Source organism: Theropithecus gelada, chromosome 6 (assembly GCF_003255815.1).
Source record: "Theropithecus gelada isolate Dixy chromosome 6, Tgel_1.0, whole genome shotgun sequence".
Classification (NCBI taxonomy): domain Eukaryota; kingdom Metazoa; phylum Chordata; class Mammalia; order Primates; family Cercopithecidae; genus Theropithecus; species Theropithecus gelada.
The window spans coordinates 129954035-129976504 of NC_037673.1; the positions used below are offsets into that span (position 1 = coordinate 129954035).

At 42.3% G+C, this 22470-nt stretch overlaps 1 protein-coding gene across 2 annotated transcripts in view; it reads right to left on the bottom strand.

Moving 5' to 3' along the window:
* FSTL4 (follistatin like 4) overlaps positions 1-22470 on the bottom strand; it is a 647263-nt gene that overhangs the window by 361548 nt on the left and 263245 nt on the right. For both annotated transcript variants that reach the window (XM_025388001.1, XM_025388000.1), the window contains exon 3: positions 10923-10956. In XM_025388001.1, the coding sequence (XP_025243786.1) occupies positions 10923-10956 (34 nt within the window). The remainder of the gene's footprint in view (positions 1-10922; positions 10957-22470) is intronic.

Here is a 22470-nt window from a genome sequence, read left to right on the forward strand (position 1 = left end):
TCTGCAGGCATGGGGCGCAGTGGCTCATGCCTGTAATCCCACACTTTGGGAAGCTGAGGCAGGTGGATCACCAGAGGTCAGGAGTTCGAGACCAGCCTGGCCAACTTGGTGAAACCCTGTCTCTACCAAAAATTACAAAACTTAGCTGGGCATGGTGGTGCATGCCTATAATCCCAGTTACTCGGGAGGCTGAGGAAAGAGAATCACTTGAACCTGGGAGGCACAGGTTGTAAAAAATGGCTCCTGAACAGCAGCCCTGGTTATAGGTGAGGTCCATCCTCCATCCTGTGTTCCTGTCTGCCACCCCATGCCCATTTAGAAGCAGCCAGCCCAGCAAGCCTCCACCAACCCCTTCCCAAGAAAGAAGGCGATCTCTTATGAAAAACAGAAAATAAAAGCTTCTGACAAACATCATCGAGGAAAGGACTGAAGCCACTGCCAGGGAAGGGGCTTGCTCATTCACTTTTTTCTCTATTTTGGGTGATTTCATTTGATGTTCATTTGCTTTTCATCTTTATGTACTTTGGCTAAAGGGCTAAAGACAGGATATAATGTCTAGGGTAAACCCCTCTCAGGTTGCGGCTAGTGAATGCTTGGTGCACCTCCCCAGGTATCTCCTGCACCTACCCTAGGAGGCAGGACAAAAGAACAAGGTGAAAGAACCCAGTCGCTGGAGGCAGCTGTGATTTGAAGCAACAAAAAAGTGCCCTTTATTTGTCATCAGGGACCTGAGTTCAAACTCACACTCTGTTAGAAGCTCCTGTGACGTTGGGTCAACTGCTTAATCTCTTAGCCTTGGATTCCTTCTGAAGGCAGAAGACAGCACCTCTCCCTGAAACGCTAGGTAAATGTTTGCTGATTCTTAGCCTGCTTTTGAGGCACTCAGAATCCTTTTAGGGGTGGAGGGTGTGACAGACACCCAGATGTGAAACCATTAAGTAGATGTTAATATACTTAGGGAATTTCCTTTTACCTTCTTGCTTCTGTGTCTCTTATTCAGACCCAATTGCCATTTGGGGATCCACCTTCCTCTCACTCTCACTTCAGGATATCCTGACCAGGGGTATGGCTGGTGACTGTCAGGAAACCCAGCAGCGCACAGCATTAATTAAGAGCATGAATCACATGACCTGAGTCTGTCCAATCCCAGTGAGCTTTAGCACTTTTGTGGGATACACTGGACTAGAGGCCATCTGTCTTCCATCGGTCCCAGAGTTGTGAGGAGGGGAGGCTGGCACTCACCATGAAGGGGACCCCCCCAGAAAGGGGCAAAATGGAGGGAGAAGCCAGGTTCTTACATTCCATATCAAGTATATCTGAAGCCACTCCTCACCTTCCACCCTCACTGGACTATCCAATTACATAAGCCATAAGTCCTCTTTTTGTTTGAGCTAGTTGGGTTGAGGTTTGTTATTTGCAACAAAAACGTCATCAATGGTAAAGTATGCCCTTAAAAGTCAAAGGGGACCCTCTGCTGAGGCAGCCATGCTTTGGAGAAAAGATCCTGAAACTTCACCTCCACCAGAACATTCAGAGAGTTGTTCTCCCAGATTCCAACATCAATTACACTGAACAAATGCTCTCTCTATGTTGCAAACCCACCTGCGAGGTGGCTGGCCATGGTGCAGGTACAACAGGTAGACATCTGTCTGCAGGACATCAGGGCATCTTCTCAACTGACTCATCTATAAGGGCAGGGACTATGCCGGGTCATCTCTGCACACCAAACTCCAATCAGCCCAAGGAAACTTCAATAAGCAACCAATAAAGCCTCAACACATGCCCTGATAATTATATTCACCTTTCCACAGGAGTCATTTCTCCATTACAAGTAGTAGTTGTCAAACTAGGGTCCCAGGTACCGTTTTTGAGACACTGATGGGGTGAGAGAGCCATTGAGGGGCAGAGAATGGAGTTGAGAAGCTGGAGCTCTGAAGAACAGGGCAGGGGCAATCACTGGCTTGCAGTACATGGGAGAACCAGGCTCTGTACACCATCCAACTGCTCTGACTGCGCTCAGACCCCAGCCCAGGTCTCCCCACTCTTGGCTGCATTCTTATCCCAGAAGGCTGTGGGTCACTGTCTCCATGGAGCCAGTGCCCATCCCACCTGCTCATTTCTGGGGCACATGCTCCCTGACTTCCTGGAGAGCTCAAAGCAAGATTCAACACTTTGTGAAAAGGTGTTTTTTGTTTGTTTGTTTGTTTTGTTTTGTTTTGTTTTTTTAAATGTAGGCCCTGAAGCATTTCTTGGAACTCAATGGCAGCCTTGGCCAAGAAATATAACCCAAATAAGAGTGTGTAGAGACCAGTGGGTGGGTTAGAATGCACAGGATTTTCCAGCCCTGGTTGCCTGATCTGCCAAGACACCATGGCTCATTCACCAAGCCCAACTTGTGCACCTTGGAAGCCCTCACCACTGCCACAGGAAAGAAATGGGCGAAATGCAGAGTGAGTGAGGCCAATCAGGAGAGAGAGCGTTGGTTGGCAGGTCTTGCTAATTTAGAGGAGAGGTCTCCCGTTACAGATTATTTCCAGTCCTGACTCTGCTCCTGCTGAAGCAGAGAGATTAAAGATTTGTTTAAAAAAAAAAAAATCTTAAAACAATGAAAAGGCAGGTTTGTCGTTTTTTTAAAAAGAGCTTTAAAAGATGAACTCATTTTGATGAAAAGAATTGAATTAGACTATAATGGTCAGTTGCATTCCATACCTCGTTTCCTAATAAAGAAAGATTGTCAAGCAGCAATGAGACAAAAGAGACAGAAACAAATGATTTTTAAGTCACAGATAATTAACCCCAGAGGCTTGTGGATAGCACATTAATATGCTGGGGCAAACAGCTTAATGAGGTTTGAAAAGGGCTTCCATGTTTATATGGAGAAGATAATTTCAAGGGTTCCTGAAAAGCAAAGAAATGCCTCTGGCTTGGGGACCAGTCAAGGAACAAAGATGACAAATGTCAAGCTTAACTTCTGCTGGGATCTCAGAGATGAGGGTGAACCTCCTGGGTGGGGTAGGGACCTCAGCAGGTGTACAGGGAGCACCATCATCTCTCTCCACGGTCCTGAGGGGCAGGATCAGCGTGCTTCAGGCTGACACCATCCTGTCTTTTGGTCCTCGGGAATGTGCAGTGGTTCATACCCCTTAGGAGTCATGAGCTCTTCAACAATGTGACTCTTCCCACAAATTCCAGATAGTGACCTATGCCCAAATATTGCATTGCAACCTCTAAGGAGACCCCTAGGCAAGCCCAGGGGTTCATTATCCTGCCCACACCGACCAAGGCTCTATAGCTTGGCCATCATAACCACAGAGGTTTAGCTCATGTGCATGAACACATTTTAAGCTCCTTCTCGGGGAAGAAGCCACGCGTTGTTGGAAAGGGCAGAGGAGCTCTCTGAGGATGGTAGTTGAGGAAGGTGAGCATTCCCAGGGACTGGTGGGAAAAGCAAGCACAGCAAACAGGACCAGGTATCCTGGAGCTCCGGGGTTCACAGTCAAACAACCTGGAAGGCCCTGTGCCTGCGATCTGACCTTTGTGAGAAACGGAGAGATGACATAGAGCCAAGTCAGCCCTGGGACATGCCAGGCATCTAACACTTGTTCAGTGCCCATGCTGTGTCAGGGACAGGGGACCCTGGGAGGAAGACACCTAACCCCTGCTTTTCCAAAACTTGTGCCTGCACGGCAGCATGAGAGCTGTCCAGGGCAAAGGCTCCAGGTACCAGTGTTGCTGTGGCTCTTGGGGAGGATTTACATACCTCAAGTTCAGACAGCCTCACTGGCAGATCCATCATGAGCCCTGAGCTATCCACCACAAGGTCCTGCTGCCTCCAATCCCTGGAGAGAGCTGAGCTCAGCCAGAGGATGGGATAGAACAGCCACTTACTCAGGGCCTGGAAGGCCTGGGATCAGGGAGATCATGTGCAGGGACAGGAGTCAGAACCCGCTCACCTGTACTGTCTTAGTCCAGGCTCGCCTTTCCAGTTCCAGGCACTAGAATTACATTGGAGAATCCTGGGAAACAGAACCTTAGAGTTATCTGCAGCCTGGGAATTCTCTGGATAATGCCGTGCTTGGTCCTCTGACCCCAGTGCTCAGAAATCTTGGGAGATTTTGGGATCTTGGGAGAGAAGTTTATGTTTAAGTACTTTTTTTTTTTTTTTTTTCTGAGACAGAGTCTCACTCTATCACCCAGCCTGGAGTGCGGTGGTGCAATCTCGGCTCACTGCAACCTCCGCCTCCTGGGTTAAAGTGATTCTCCTGCCTCAGCCTCCCAAGCAGCTGGGACTACAGGCATGCACCACCATTCCTGGCTAATTTTTTGTATTTTTAGTAGAGACGGGGTTTCACCATGCTGGCCAGGTTGGTCTCGAACTCCTGACCTTGTGATCCAGCCACCTCGGCCTCCCAAAGTGCTAGGATTACAGGCATGAGCTACCACGCCCAGCTGTTTGTCTTTAAGTTCTTAAAGGCACTATCTTAAAGGCTTAGTTCTTCTGATTGTAGAATGAGAGAATTAGAGCATAAAGTTAAAGAAAGACTCTGACAGAGGAAAGGGACCAGAATAGGCTAAGTTTAAGATAATTCTCCGGCCGGGCGCAGTGGCTCACACCTGTAATCCCAGCATTTTGGGAGCCTGAGGCAGGCAGATCAAGAGGTCAGGAGACAGAGACCATCCTGGCTAACATGGTGAAACCCTGTCTCTACTAAAAAAATACAAAAACCTTAGCTGGGCATGGTGGCGGGCACCTGTAGTCCTAGCTACTCGGGAGGCTGAGGCAGGAGAATGGCATGAATCTGGGAGGCGGAGCTTGCAGTGAGCCGAGATTGCACCACTGCACTCCAGCCTGGGTGACAGAGTGAGACTCTGATTCAAAAAAAAAAAAAAAAGATAATTCTTCATAGAAAAGTCGATAGGCTACAACATCCAGGGTCTCATGAATGCATCTTGGAGACAGAAGAATGAACTGGCTTACTTGAGAAAGGCCTCTATGTCTATGGCCAGGCCTGTAAGAACTCTAGTAAAAACTACCCATGCACTGAGCACTGCCAACACTGCCCATCCTGTGCCAAGGGCTCTGCATACACAGTCACCCCTCCCAGTATGTCCATGAGGCTGTGTGGGCACCGACCACATCCCTGCCCAGAATCTTCCTTTGAGGACAAACCATTGCCTGTGGCCTGGATGAGGATGATTTTGCAAACCCTGATGGGATTTTTCTGGTGTCATTCTGGGGGAAAGTTCCACCCTCTGAGATGGTGAGCAGGCAGGACTCTGTGAGCTGCAGCTGCTTGTGGCCATCCTGGAAGGCTTCCTGGAAGAGGCCAACGTGCCAGGAGAAGGAAGGACAGGAAGAGTGTGAGAATCCTTTTATCAGCTATTCTTGAAGCCAGATCCACCCTTAGACTCTGCAGCTTCATAAGCCTCTCAGGCTTCGGCCAGCACAAGTTGGGTTTCTACAACTCAGAATTCGGACTGATGGTTTGTACTATTACTATCCGCATCCTTTTTCAGGTAAGGTTGAGTAACTTACCCAAAGTCACGCTGTGAGTAAGCTGCCTACCAATTGGTCATGCTCAAAACCGGACACCAAATCACCACTTAAGCAGAACACATCAGCGAGGCGCGCGATGCACTCCCCATTCAACTTCCGGCAACCAGACACACTGTAGTTTCCCAGCAGCTGAAAAAAGGCAACACGACCCAGAAAGAGCCAATTTCTGTGAGGCTGGGGGACAGGAGATAGATGTCACTTTCAACTTCTTTGAGCCCAGTGACTGTAGAAGAACACGCAGTGCCCCACTGCATGTGAGAGACGGTGGGATGGGGGAAGGAAAGCCATCTCTTTCCCCAGATGGCAGTCTTGAATTGAAAAAGAGCCACGGTTCCAGGCACTGTCAAATCTGGATGGCTCCCTTTAAATTCCCTACATCTGCAGCTATTAAAGAAGTTACCTCAAAATAACCTAGGAGTTTATTAATCTGTTTCACTGAAGACACTCAGCCACTTCACATTACACCAAGATAGATTAGGCAGGGAACTGAGAGATCCAGAAAACATCTGCTACACAAAATCAAAATTAATGGTAAACAGAATGCAGTTCTTGATAGCTGAAGTTCACCCAGATGCAGAGAACTATAAAGGGGCTACTGGAGGCAGCTGCCAATTAGGGACCGATTCCATGGGTTTTCGGAAAGTGACGCTCTAGTTTCACACTCAGGACTGGCAGGTCACGTTTGCTTAGGAGATTTGCACTGCAAAGCAGCCAGAGCCATGCTGAGTGTGCATGTGATGGTCACCCCCTTTTATCCTTTTCTCTGAAGACAGCAGCGGCCCTCCTCTCCCGGGCTCCCTCACAGCCTTGCTGGAAGCCTGGACAGGGCTAGGACATGTGCGGGAGCCAGCGTTGGCGGGGGAGGTAATGCAACCTGACATTGGTGCTCATCCCCAAACTCGCAGCCCCTAATCACAGCACAATCACAGACATCTGGAATAGCTCACAGATCGCCCTATGCTCCTCAGAGATGGCTGACAAGGGCTGAATTATCTCTGCCATTTGCTCGGCCTACTCAAGTGTTTGCTCGTGGCTGTAATTCAGTGTGATGGGATCAGTCAGAGAAAAGCACTGGCTTGAGTAGATGAATTTTGGCAGTCGCAATCAGCACTGGCCCTCACAGTGGACACGGGAGTGTCTCAGAGAGGTAAGGGTGGCACCCTTTGCTGAAGCTTCAGAAAAGGGTGAAATTAAATTTTAGGTGTCTGGAGGGAGTTATAAAAATACCTGCATTGGAGAGCACAGAGAGATGCAGCCATCACTCCTTCCCATGCAGCTCGCATAGGTAGGTCCCAGGCATGAATATCCAGGGTCACACAGGACTCCCCTGAAGGAGGAATGGCTCCGTCTCCCTTGGGGAGGCACATTACCTTCCCAGGGGACACTCTGTCAGTCTCGTAGTCCTGCCATAATCTTTGCTACAGTGTCTACCTTCAAGTCCCACAAATCTAACTTGGAAACAAAGCACCCCCAGGAAGTCCCTCTCAGCTCTCTGGGCTTGGCAACCAACATAAGGTACAGACACTCCTGGATGTGACGAAGCAAGATCAAGTCACTTAAGCAACCACCACCCATTAAAGAGAGGTTCAGGGCATCAGAGAGCACCAGCCCAGAAGCATTCCTCATCCCTACTAAAAATTAACATGAAAAGGAAGGAGTCTCATGTGTACAGGGCTATCTGCTCTGTGTCACAGGTTACTCAAGGAAAAGGGAGGTAAAGAACGTGAACGTTCTCTGAAAACTTCAGAATGACCAAGAAGATATTCTCATTATTGCTGCCACAGTGTTCCGTGCATGCACAGCCCATGGAGCACAGTCTGGTGCCTGGGCACTCTGAGGAGGAAGCTCTCCCTCTTCCTGGGCTCTGCAGGGCAGGGTTTGCCAAAGGCACTACATGGAATGCCTGCCCTGAGATGGTCAAAAACAACACAATTAATTTTGTTAAATCCCACAGAAAACCAAGTTTGGAAAATGTTGCATATTACATTCCTTGCTGAGAGTGACATTTTGCCTATGAAAAATCCTGAGAGATTCTCCAGTCAAAATATCATCATCAACAACAACAATGAAAACCAAAGTTTACTGAGTCCAACATTTTCCAAGTGTATTACTGTCCTAGGGCCACCATAATAAAGTTCCACAAACTAAGTGACTTAAAACCAGAGAAATGGATTTTCTCCCAGTTCTGGAGGCTGCGAGTACAAAATTAAGGGGCTGGCAGGGCCATGATCTCTCTGAAGGTTCTAGGGATGGAGGGTTCCTTGCAACTTGCCAGCTTATGGTAGTTGCCAGCAATTCTCTGCTTCCATCATCATATAATGTTCTCCTTGTGTGTCTGTGTCCAATTCTCCCTTTTCTTATAAGGATCTCACTATTGGATCAGGGCCCACCCTAATCCATTACGACTTTGTCTTTATATCTGCCAAAACCCTATTTCCAAATAAGGTCCCATTCACAGGTTCTGGGTTAGGACTTTGACATGTCTTTTTGGGGAACACAATTCAACCCATAATACTAGGCTTATCTGAATTTTCATCAGTGCATCAGCCAGGAATATCTAATGATAGCCACAGATCATTTCTTTAAAAGTGCCTTTCTAGAACCAAAGGGCCCAGTGCCTCACTTGGATATTACTAGCAAAGGCCAGAATGAAAAGGCAACACACACAAAGCAAATATGCAGCTTGCATTTAATTTAAGAAACAATTGTTGGTTAACTACCGGCCCTGAGCTAGGGCTGTGAGGAATTTGGGGATGAAGGAGCGGGGAGGGTCTCTGATCTCAGGAAATTAACAACCTGATAGGAGCCCTTCCCTCTCCAATTAGATAGGGTAAGCTAAACACTTCAAGAAACAGAGTTGGAAAGGATGAAGGGGAGGTGGATTTGACAAGGATGAGGGACAAGGCATGCAGGAACAGTGTGAGGCCAGAGGCAAGAAAGCTAGACAGCATGACATCTATAGCTGGAGGGGAGGAGGGGGAAATGGGGCAGAGGACAGGTCTAAGGCACACAATGCATTCACTGTGCCCCAACTGTCCCTAGTTCCCACTATGATTTGACCTGGACTCGATTTGCACTGCTAACATTAGCCCCTCTCACTTCTCAACACACATACTTAGTCAAGAGTTTCCGAAAGTCACATGGTGCGAAGTTGCAGTTGGTTAGCCATCTGTGGCTCCAAACCTTCAACGGAGTGGATGCTCCTGAGTCAGGTACAGCATTGAAATAAGACAAACCAAAACAGAAAACCTCCTCAGGTTCTGTGACTGGGAGCTTCCTCTCCAGACTTGAAGACTTTCTAAACTCTCCTGGGCCTCATAAACTGTGCAGAAAAATCAACTATTACTCATCTGTTCCTCTTTCAGTCCCGGGTCAAGTCATAGCTGGGAACCAACCCAGATGTTCATTGCTAGACAATATCTTACTTTTCTTTGAAAGAAAAATAGTTTACTGAAGCACCATAGTGCTTCTATTATTTTTATACTTGTACACTGTTCTGGAGAAGATTAACAACCCCAAAACCCAAGTCAGTGAGTCAGTGAATTCCCAGACCTAAAAATACTTAGAACCAGCCGGCAAGGTCCCACTCCTTTTCTTCCTGCCAGGTTGTAAGCATTGACGTTACAGCACTGGGCTATTTCAGGAACTCTCAAACATTTAACTTTGACAGAAACAAGCAAGAAAGACATCAGTGCACAATAGGAAGAAAAAAGTTTGTGTGATGTCAGAACAAATTTGCTAGTACAAACCCACAGTGTATGTTCCTAGTCAACCATCTGTGAAGGCTGACGCTTCCAGCAGTGGAGAGGTTATGGATGAATGCAGTGCAGCCTGACTACACCTTCACTCATCCTCTGGACACTCTCATTCTTCCGGGGTTTTGAAGTCATAAGTTCAATCAGGTCTTTTTCATGCATTTGAATAGAAATACATGGCTCTTCTATAACCCCAGCCTTATTAGAGACATTTTCAACACAAGGACAGTAAGATTCCAAAAAGGTTAAGTTTATATGTGATTTTATAATGCAAATCAATTCCAAACATTCACAGTCAGGATACTGGCATAAACAGATATTATTCAAAGCCAAAGTTCAGGTCAAACTCTCCTCTCCTTACAGCTATTTCTCTCCAACTTACACGGTCACGGTACCCACTGTGAACACTACTTTCCATAAGAAATATCCTTCCCAGCCCCATCCACCTTCATCCATTTGGTTTTGGTATCCAAACAATGCAGTTTGCTTTACAAACTGCCCTACAGTTCAGAGGACATCGAGTCTGAAACCAAAGATAATGGCAAATGGGAATGCAAGCCAGAAAGTTCATCTTAGAGTCAGATTATCCAGATCCTATGACCCTAGGGATCCAGCACCATGGACAGCAGCAAACTACCCGCTGGCCACAATAGATAGTGTGAAAAGTTTGTGTTACCAAGCTCTAGCAACACATGTTGATAACATAGCCATCCTATGTCTTTTGCTGTGTTGCATAACACAAGAACTAATCAGGAGGCAAAGCAATGTTAGATTTAGGAGTCAATATAGAATTTGCTAACTTCTTATAGATTGTCTCCCTTTTTGGAGACAGTACCACAGAGAAAGATGTGGTGAAGGCTAAAACCAAAGCCACATTCTAGACCAGGAATTTATTTTCATTTCTGATCTCATCGTTCCATCCATGTAATAAAAAGATGATTGCCAATGATTCCACAAATCATACAAAAGACATCCCTTATTAGAGACTAGGTATTACTGAAAATGAATAAGGCAAACTTCAATTTCCACTAAAAGATTTCTGAAATTATCACCCATATATGTTTACCTCAGAGACCATAAAACAAATGTGCTACAAGAACTCTGGCAGGGGAAACAGAACATCATGGAATTGTTTTCAAAAGGAAAATTAATTAGTTATTTCTATTTCAGCTTAACTGAAGCTGTAAGAAATCTATTCAGAAATATTTTTCACAGAGGTATCTCTTCCTAGATATTGAAATACCACAAACCATAAGCAATTTTTTGTGTTGTTCGTGTTGTTTTGTTGGGTAAAACTAATAATTATTCCAAGCTTCACTCAAAAATGTGGCTTCTCTTAAGAAACCAAAAACATGATTGTGAATGAGCCAGTTCTTCAAGTACCCCCTCCTCTGGTACTTGTAGGTAGAAGTCATAGTTTTCACAAGCAAACCTGGCCTTCAGTCCATTGAGTCCCTACAGACAAATACCAAGTAGTCAGCACCCAGAAAAGGCCACATGAAATTTCAAAGAATGAGCTGCCCACAGTCTGAAGTTCATCTTAGTTTCAGCAAACTACTTCAAAAATGTCAACACTGAAAAGAAAATGGGTATGAGTGCGTTTTTCCTACCTTCTCTTCTTGTGACTTCAAAGCTTCTGGGCTCCTGCAAGAAAAGAAAGACTTTGTGTTTTTTGAAGAATAATTCATATGTACAGATACTTGCAAATATCTCCTCTCTTGTTAGTCACACATTTATGAAAAGGTGAACAATCTACTAAGAAGATGACACTGAGCAATGTTGGGTTTACTGAACTCTCAACATGTACATCTATAAATGTAAACAACTTGTTGCTTTGAGGGTTTAGGCAAAAAACAAAAAACAAACAAACAAAAAAAAACACAAGTTTTCAGTGAGCACAGCTAATTCTCAGGGTCTTCCTTATTTGGAATCTGGGCTGGTACCAAGTGTTAAGGAAGACTCTTCCAGGTTGATGACCCACCCTCTGCCTGAACTGTAGGTGCTTTTAGGGACTGAAGAAAACATAAGCAGACAGGGGCTAAAATTATCTGGCTAGCAGCAGCTTCTTCTTCGTGGTGCTATGGTGAAGACCACCACTGCTCCTGGGTATGTCACTGACATCACCTGATGATGGATTAAACACAATTTATAGTTTCCAAAGGGTGAGATCCTCTGAACAATTTAGATAGCCAGTCCATGCCACTGAACTAAATTAAGCCCTTGGGTTTTCCTAATTCAATCCCATCTTTATTGATGCCTACTATGTGCAGGGCAATAAGCAAAGTGCTCCAGAAGTTACCCAGGTAAAACAGAGTACCTGCATTGATATTCACAGTTGACTGGGGGCTACAGAACAAATGCAAATTACTGAGAAATCAAAGGGTGATTTGTCTTGTAAATACCAGTATTTCACATTCCAGTTGGAAACATAGGGAAAAGTGTTTTTAAAAGAACCTTTGAAAATAGCACTGAAGAATAGGCAGGTTTTCAGACAGAAATGGAGGAGGGAGAGTGGACCAGGAAGAGTGAATGGCATAGGAAAATGTTAGGTGGTAGGAAAATTCAGGGTAGCTCTAGAAGAAGGAAAAGTCTTGGTGAGAAGCAGTGGGGGGAAAAGACTAGAAATGCATATTGCAGTTTCATAACTAATAAAAAGTATCTCCAACTCATCACAAATGACATGTTTTGGATTAAAAGCCTAAGGTTAAAAATAAGCTGAAATTCCATACTAGCAACTAAAGAAGAGAAGAGAAAACACCAAACTATGACTACCGCCTCAACACCGCAGCCAAGAAGATAATTCGGCAACAGTGCTTTTTAAGGCAATAGCATTGTCTTTCACACCTTAGCATTCTTGTCTAGCATCCTCTTGTGGTCAGAATGGGGAGGCAATATTAGAGATGAAACTAAGAGGGCACTGGGAAGGTTGTCCTACCCAAATTACATTCCCTGACTGCTACCTTTCTACTGAGCAAAAAGTCCCATTGGAGACCAGTGGAAGATCCACGTCACATGCCAACAGCCCATCACACAAACCAAACTCTGGTTCCTGAAGGAGTACTCATCAGGTAAGGGTTCAGAGGTGGGGGCACAGAGATGACAGGTGTAATGCAGGAAACATAAGCCACAGAGCATATTTTGCACAAAGCAAACCCAGGTCCTCCCAAACTTCCTCAGTAACCTGCTCCAAAGCCTGGCATCTCTGTTTCTTGAAACAGCTAGTATTCATGGAGCAGGAGATATTCATAATCAGCTCCAGAAAAAAACTACAAAACTTTTGTTGTGGTTACATAAAATTTATAAATTAATTTAGGGAAAGCTGACATCTATATAATATTGCATGTTCTTATCTAATAACATGGGATTTTAATAATTGTTCGAGTCTACTTTTGCTTCTTTCGAGAGTATTTTATAGTTTTCCTTGTGCATATTTTGAATATTTCTTTTTTGTATGTCTTTTGTTATCATAAATGTTCTCTTATTATTTCTTCTAGCTAGTTTACCAATATACATTTTATTGAGTTTTAAAAATAAATGTATGTGCTAGCTGAAAAACAGCTTGTTCCTTTACTCATTTGTTTATTGACTGTTTCCCTCTAGTGGAATGTGGGTTGGGATGGCGCCAGTATCTTTTTCACTCTTGCATCATCAGTGCTATAGCAGAACAGATGCTCAATACATATTTGTTGAATAAAAAATAAAATAAAATAAATGTGTTGGATTTTATCAAGTACTTTTCTCTGGCATTTAAGGAGATAATCATATGATTTTTTGCCTTAGTTCTATTAATAGGCTGACTTACATAGTAGATCTCATAATATTCCACTACCCCGTACTTCTGAAACAAGCTATTCTTAGTCATAATATACTTTTTAAAATATGCTGCTGGATTCCGCTTATTATTGTACATATATTTTACATTTATTGGTCTATAATTTTTTGTATTGACATTCATAAATGAGATTGGTCTACCAATCTCATATTTTTCTTATCAGATTTAGAAATTGGTGGGCACGGTAATCCCAGCACTTTGGGAGGCTGAGGTAGGCAGATCACAAGGTCAGGAGACCGAGACCATCCTGGCTAACACAGTGAAACCTCGTCTCTACTAAAAATACAAAAAATTAGCCAGGCATGGTGGTGGGCACCTGTAGTCCCAGCCACTTGGGATGCTGAGGCAGGAGAAAGGCGTGAACCCAGGAGGTGGAGCTTGCAGTGAGCTGAGATCGTACCACTGCACTCCAGCCTGGGCGACAGAGCGAGACTCTGTCTCAAAAAAAAAAAAAAAAAAAAGGAAATTAAAACAAAACCAACTTTATGTAATGAATTTGGAAGTTTTCCTTTTATTATATTCTGAAATAATTTAAATAAAAATATGATTATCTGATTTAGTTTAAAATTTTTTAATTTTTGAGACAGAGTCTCACACTGTGGCTCCAGCTGGCGGGCAGTGGCACAATCTTGACTCACTGCAACCTCTGCCTCCCAGGTTCAAGCAATTCTCCTGCCTCAGCCTCCCAGTTCTTCCACTTCATTTCTAAGAGACTGACTGAAAAGGGAGGAGAGGTTAAAGTTGTCCAAGGTCTCACATTTTGGTCAGTGGGCAGCTAAGATTTAAATCCCAAAATCTGATTCGAATGCCTATGCACATAGCATTCCAACTTTAAAAATAGTCATGATAGTTAATTCCTAGGGACACTGAAAATTTTATGATAGACTTCTTCTTTGTGCCATAAAAAAAGTAGCGTGTATTAGACTAATACTTCTGCTATCAACAACTATAAAAGTGGAATTAAAAAAAAGTTTTTGAAGGCATCCAACAGCAACAAAGCAGCCAGAATTTAAAGGAAAGTTATGAGAGAAAAGTCCATTGAGATGAGCCCCATATTCACGGCCACATTTCCCCTTTGCGACATTTGCTGTTTTGCATAGAAGCCAAACAGAATGTAATATTCTGGAACTTAGAGAAGTCTCTCTGAGATGGGAAATAAAAATCAGAGTCCAAGGCTACCAAAGAAGCCAGAAATTGAGGGTCAGAAACCCTGGAAAAGGAAACCAGAAAGAACTGAGCTCAACATTTTCAGTTTCCCCTTGAGTTATATGATTATGCCTGAGCTACACATATAAAGGGCAAAAGGCCAAGAAACAAGTTAAAAAGTAGCCTCAAACAAGCAAAAAAAAAAAAAAAAAAAGCAATAATAAAATCTAAGTATAGATTTTGAAAGTACATGGCACTAGAGAGACAAAAATTAGGCTTTCCAAGAAATAATGGTCCTGGGAAATGCAGCAGACTTACTGCTAAGACCATATATTCTCAAATTATTCCTATTCTTGAGTAGATAAAGATGATATTCCAGGGCTCTAACAAAGAAAAATAAATCCTCTGTGGAAAACAATAAAGTGATTCACAAACTTCACAATTTTTCATATATAATCTCCAGCATTCAATCTAAAATTACCAGGCATAGCAGGAAATGGGATTGAATGACTAAAATCCAAGAAAACAGACCACAGAAACAGCCACATGTTATCCAGATCTTAGAATTCTTAGGCACAAGCTTTAGAATAACTATGGCTAATATGTTTAGGAAAACAGGAGAAAAGATGCTGAACTTCGTTATAAAACTGGAATCAATTAAAAGACTATACATTGGGTACAGTGTACACTGCTCAGGTGATGCAGGCACCAAAATCTCAGAAATCACCACTAAAAAACTGTAATCAAATACCACCTGCTCTCCAAAAACCTATTGAAATAAAAATAAACAAAAGTAATCAAACAAAAATTTCATAACCGAAAATTAAATAACTGAAAAATTCAATAGATGGATTTAACAACAGATTAAACACAACTGAAGAAAGGAATAGTAAGATGGAAGCTAGATCAGTAAAAAATAACCAAACAAAAGATCTGAAAGGAAAAAAGATAAAGAATGAAAAATACAGAAAAAAATATGAGACACTGTAACATGGTGAAGAGTTCTAACAAGCATGTAATTAAATTTTCAGAGTGAAAGGACAGAGGAAATTGGGCAGAATCAATATTTAAAGAGATGCCGGTTGATACTTTTCCAAAATTAATGAAAGACATCAAGATAGAAATTTGGGAATCTCCACATGCCCCAGGCAAGATAAATACAAACACAACCATACCTAAGTACTCAGTAAAATAGTTGAATATTCAAAGACAAACAGAAAATCTTTAAAACAGCCAAAGGGTGGGTGGTAGAGATGGGGAGAACATTGCCTACAAAGGAGCAACAGTAAGTGTGATAGCTGATTTTTCAGGAGAAAATAATGGAACCAGAAGACAATGGAATGCCATCTTTAGTTTTTAACTTTTTTAACTTTTATTTGAGGTTCAGGGGTACATGTGCACATTTGTCATACAGGTAAACTGCATGTCTTGGGGGTTTGGTGTAAAGCTCACCCAGGTAATAAGCATAGTGCCCATCATCTTTAAAATTTGAAAAAAACATAGAATCCAATGAAAATATGGGTATTTATAAGGTAAAATAAATGAAGGTAAAATACAGTGATATTTAGACCAAAAAAAAAAAAAAAAAAAAACCCTGAGAGAATACATTGCCAACAAATTAACATTAAAAACAATACGTTATAGGGAACTTTTAAGGCAAAAAAAAGGCAAAAAATTATTCAGGTGAATGTATAGCTATGTAAGAAGAAATAAGGAGCACTAAAAAGTGTAAAAATAAATAAATAAATAAAAATACATTTGGGCTACTTAACAATAATGCACTGTAAGATAAAAATATTTGTAGAACTAAAATACATGGTAATATGATTTTTTTAATTCAGGAGATCAAATGAGATTAAAGTGTTATAATGTCCTAGTACTGTCCAAAAAAACGGCAAAATTAGTGCTATGACACCAAAGGAATGAAATAACCAAAACTGTCTCATCCAAAAGAAGACAAGAAAGGCAGGAGAAAAAGGAATATAGAACAGAGAAAACACAGGTTTATATTTAAACTTGTTTAGCTATAAATGGGCTAAATAATCCCACTAAAACACAAGGATTGGGCCAGGCGCGGTGGCTCACGCATGTAATCCCAGCACTTTGGGAGGCTGAGGCAGGCGGATCACGAGGTCAGGAGATTGAGACCACCCTGGCTAACACGGTGAAACCCTATCTCTACTAAAAATACAAAAAATTAGCCAGGCATGGTGGCGGGCGCCTATAGTCCCAGCTACTTGGGAGGCTGAGGCAGGAGAACGGTGTGAACCCCGGAGGCAGAGCTTGCAGTGAGCCGAGATTGCGCCACTGTACTCCAACCTGGGCGACAGAGCATTACAAAAAGGCTGAATGTAAAGATTTAAACGATAAACCATATTAACTTCAACCAAGAAAACATGGCCATACATAAAGTAGGCAAGAATCATTATTAGTGATAAAAAGGGATGGTTCATAACTAGAAAAGGAACAACTTAACAGGAATATACAGCAGTTCTAAACTTGCACATACCTAGTAGCATAGTCTAAACATATACAAAGCCAAAACTCAAAGAACTAAGAGGAGTATTTTTTTAACCCACAATAATGGTTGGAAAATTTTAAAAATCTCTGTCTTTCACTGGTAGAACAAGTAGAGGAAAAAAGCATCAGTAAGGATATAGAAGAATTGAACATTATAATTTTAAAACTCAACCTAATTGATATACATCAAACACTGTACCAAATAGCACTTCATTTCAAGGGTCAATTCAAGATTTATAAAAATTGACCATATGCTGAGACTTAAGCAAGTTTAAACACATCATGGTAACCTCATGGAAAAAATGTAGAACGTATCTTAGAACATACATGAAAATCATTTCCTGATGGATTATAGATCTATATGCGAAAAGTAAAGCAGCTAAGTCTCTATAAGATATCAAGAGTATCTTCATGACTTTTATGTAGATGAAAATTTCTTAAAGAGGATGTGAAAAGCAATACCAAAAGAATACCTCAGACTTTATTAAAATTAGGACTTCTGTTTATTAAAAGATAGGATCAAGACAATGAAAAGGGAAGCCATTAAGGAAATAATTTGCAATCCATATATCTTACAAATGACTTACTGAGAACATATAAAATACTTTTGCAAATCAATAAGAAAAATACAAATAACCTAACTGAAGAATGAGTAAAAGATTTGAATAGGCACTCCACAAGTTGAAACCACAGTGGGATACTGTTATAAACCACAATTATATGTGATTTATAGATGACATTTAAAAAAACTGATAATGCTAAATGTTTACAAGGATATGAAGGAAGTATAATTTTTATACTCTCAGAGGAACCAGCACCAGCAAAACTTTGCTCATTGGTCTGAGTCCCAGTATGGCGAGGCTCCTCTCCTGGAGACAGTAGTGATAAAGGTATTCCTTCCAACAGGTACTGCTCTTAACTACTGCCGTGTTTCCTTTTCCACCTTCTTAATCCTTTCATATCTGTTTAACCAATTCCCCGTAATTATGTTAAAATACCTATGTGACATCTATGTTCCTGACCCAACAATTTAACTCCTAAGTAAATGTCCAACAGAAGTACATTCATGTGAGCACCAAAATGCATGTATAAGAATGCTGAATGCAGCATGATATGTACTGCAAAAGTGCACCAATGGTAGAATGGATAAACTGTGGCGTATCCACACAACGAAAAACTTCACTGCAATGCGAAAGAAAAAACTCTGCAATATGTGATAATGTAGCTGAATCTCACTGTCATGACACTGAGGGAAAGAAGGCAGGAACAAAGAGTACAATTTATAAGATTTTATTTTTATAAATCTCAGAAACAAGCAAAACCAATCTCTGATGATAGATGAGCAGTAACCTTTGGGAGAATAATGACCGGGGGGACACAGAGTGGTTTCTGGGATGCTGGAAATGTTCTATATTATCATCTTGGTGGTGGTCACATAGATGTGCTCACTTACAAAATATTCACCAAGTGCCACACTTCAGATATGTGTCTTTACTATATATTTGATATGCTCCAGTAAAAGTTTTTAAAATTAGACAAATTACCCAGGAGTAATCAGAAGTTTGTTAAATAGAGGGAACAAACCCCACTTCCTAATTTACAGATGAAGAATGATGTACTGAGGGAAAGACTGCAACTTGCTGAATATCACGTGAGAAGTGGCCACATCAGGACTAGACTCAAACCTCTGAGGTCCTACCACTATACTTCCTCCAAGGAAATAGTCAACACACATTCATGAAAAATATGACAGGGATTAAGAGTGGGGGCTCTGAAGTCAGATGGATTCGGGCTAGATCCTCACTTGTTCCTGCCAGCTGTGCCTCTGTCACCTTTGTTGAATTATTTAACATTTCCTAAGTCTCTCTTTGTTCATCTGTAAAGGCAGAAATAGTACATTCCTTATAGAGTAATTGTGATGATCAAATGAAATAATAATAAGCTTGTCCCATGCTTAGCATGGTGTCTGGCACATAGGCAGTCCTCCAACATGTGCCACCATCATCATCAACATTACCATTCATGAAATGAGCTAAGAGAGGGAGACCATCAGATTATTTTTGGGAGGTAAATGAGTTCAATGGCTTCCTCAATTATTGAGGCTAAGTAGGAATCCATCTTTCCAGTCCTTAAAAAAGCAACCCCTCAAAAGCTGTAGCAGAAATGTAAGGAATGAAATTCATTGACATAATGACAGCAAGGCCCTAGATGCATTGTCTAAGGAAGAAATTATTTTCTGCAGAAGCTTCAAACCAGATGGTTATAAATGAGACTTAGCGCATGGGCATTACTTAATGACTAAATTTCTTTAACTAAAAATCTAATTTTATTATAGTATAAATCACACTTTCTTGAAGCAGGGAATTAATTTTGGATTTTTCATTCACTGTTGATAACCTTTCTACGAGTCTGACAGCCAAATCATTTAAAATGTCATTTAACCAATACAATACAACAGCTTTATTCCTCATTGTGCCCTTCCTGAATCCATTATCTCTTGCTATAATGTAGAAGAACTTAAATAAAAAATTACCATTCTATAAAGCTGTATTTTACTATGCAGTTAAACTACACAATCTTTATTTTTGAATCAATATGAGTGCTGAGCAATATTTTTCATAATCCAAAAGCCGATTACGGATTCTCAGCTACCAAAAAACAGTTTGAAGGCTGCTGAAATAGCATAAATGAGCACTCTCAAATTCTACCCTAGATCCATCCCATGTCTATCTTGGGCACAGGGGGTGAGGCTCTAGAAAAGAACGGTGAAGCCCTGCCCCAGACCATAGTCACGCTTCCGCATCCATGCTCTCAGAGGTCCTTGGTTAAGGAGTAAGCCTCAGTCTGTCACCCAAAATATTATGGGATTCACTGGAAAAATATTGGCTATATGGGTTAGGAAAGTGGGGGATCAAAAGCATCCACACTGAGAAGAGAATGAAATGAAACAGTAAATGGAGTAGAGTTCAACGTGGCCAGATCTTCGTAGACAAAGCCAAAAGGAGTCTGCTGTACAAGGGGCCCAGCCTGAGGAGGTCCCTGTGCTCTGAAGATGGCCCCTGACTAACAGCACCTCCATCCAGCAGCAGAAGGGCTGAGGAAATCCCTGGCTTCAGAGTTCCTCGGGCCCAACTTCCTGAAGACACACAAAAGGAAGCCCACATGTTCAATTTATGAACCAATTAGTACAGATGAGATGGAAGCTTTGCCATGGGACTCATCGCTACTGAAATTCTGACGTCTAAGTTCTAAGTTTTTCATATCTGAGATGCTCTTAAAATGAGTGTTTCTTTAACAACCTTTCTTACAGTTTTTCACTTATTCACTTGAATTTTAAAAACTTGACTCTAAGCAGGTTCATTTTTGCTAGCAAGACACTATTCTGCAATTAAAATCTTCACTTGGACTGACAAAATACAGCTAAATAAAGTGGCGCCTTATGTAGCACGTATTCCACTGCTGGCTCCCACTTACTGTGCACACAGTAAGAGTTTTGCACACTTTATCTCATTTATATGGCTTAGTTAAAGGCAGAAGGAAAACTATTGAGTTGTTGTATTTCTCAGCACACCATGTCTGGGTCTTCAAAGCCAGAGAAGGTTAGGGAATTAACCCTAAACCCGGGGCTAGTTTGAAAGCCAAGCTGAATAATCCAGCAAAGAACAGGATTTTCTGGGGGGGGGTCTAAACACCCCCTGCTTCCTCCAGTTATGCAGAGCCTGCTGCAAGTGCTCAAGAAAAGCACCAAAGGGGTGCTGGCTCTTGAGAAATGCCACTTAATCGAGGGGTCAGAGTTCCCCTCCTGCACCACAGAGAACAGTGTCAGATGGCTCTGGGGTTAATGAGAGGTGTGTGTAGCCCTGGCGGATGGGCTTACTGCCTTAAAGGCCAGTCAAAGGTTGGGGAGGCACAGCCACCAACACTAAACCTTTAGGGGCTTAGATAGCTGAGGAAGTTTGATAAAGGCCAGGGGTCCCTGCACCTTTCAGCCAGCCCTGCCTAGGAGTTGCCCAATCAGCAGAGGTTGAGCTTGCCTTTCTCATCTTCCCAGGAGACCAAGTCTGAAGGGGAGAGGGCTGGACATGGCCATATAGGCAAAGAAAGTGCAAGTCTCCTTTGAGCCCAGGAGTTCAAGACCAGCCTGGGCAACATGGTGAAACCCTATCTCTACAAAAAAATATGAAAATTAGCTAGGCATTGTGGTGCCTACTTATAGTCCCAGATACTTGTGAGGCTGAGGTGGGAGGATCACCGGAGCCCAGGGAGGTGGAGGCTGCAGTGAGCTGTGATTGAGCCACTGCGCTCCAACCTGGGTGATAGCGTGAGACCCTGTCTCGAAACAAACAAACAAATAAAACAGTGCAAGTCTCCCCACTTTGGGGCTGAAACACAGACGGCACAGCAAGCAAGCTCTGTGTCCCCTCTATTGCCTATCTTACAATAAATGACAATAAATGGATCAATGTAAGGAAACCAGTGTTACACGGGGCTGGGAAGTCTAAAATAACTAAGCCAGAGAGTTTAAAGGGAGGTTTATCAAGACAAAAGGAAGAGATCATGTCAGATGACTTTTTAAAAATACCAAGGAAATGTCTTTACTGTTTAGGTACTCTTTTACTTTACTAATTTAAAAAAGAATCACCATGATAAACCCATCAACAGCTTCTTGTGGGGAGACCTGGGAATACCAACTTTATTATGCCCCTGAGGGCAAAGCCTCCAGTAGGTCTGAATCACCTGATTCTTTCCAGCAGCTGTTCCACCAGCTGCAGTCCTGAGGAAGCCACCCGGATACATCCCACTCCAGTTTGCCCATCTGTAAAACGGGCAGACCCGACAGCCCAGCCAGGACTATTGAGGCGATATCTCAGAAACATGGGCAGAGTCCCACAGAGAGTTCTGTCCAGGGCTTTCTGACGGGAAGCAGGGTGGTCAGTGAAGGAGAAAGCTGTGATACTCTAAAAAGAAACGGAATTAATGGTGATTACCAGACACTAGACAAAAAAGAAAGCAAAGGGATATGTGCCCATCTTCAGAAATTAAGATGATTTGGAAATATCATATGAGAATTTAAATTCTAGATATCATTTAAAGCTTTATGCTAAAGGTTATTCATTTACAACTTAAAAAGAAATGTTAGCCCTGAATTTAAGACAGTCTTTGATAGCAAATCCACCAAAGTGACAATATGAGTAAACACTCAGTTACATTTGATGAAATAAATGTCAATAACTGATTGATCACTGCTCCTTGCTAAACACAGTCGCCTGCACACAGCCAGATTAAGGGACCAAGAAGGCAAGAGGGGAATTTTCTCATTGTATCTCTCAGACAACCCAACAAATTAAAAACTAATTAACTTTTTTATTTGGAAAGTAATCCACATCTCTCAGAATGAGTAATCACCATGTCCAAGACCATCATAACAGTTAGCAGCATGGGGCTGTAACTCAGCACCCCGAGGAATGACCTCATTAATATGTCATTGCTATTTCCACTGACATTAGGAGGGCTCGACCTAACACAGGCATTATCTGCAGAACTGCTTAACCACAAAAGCAATGGTCGTTACCAGACTGTAACCACAAGAGGGGTATCCATCTTCCCCAGGGTCCACAACTCTTTCATCTTTTACTGCAGCACAGGGCCTGGCATGGCAT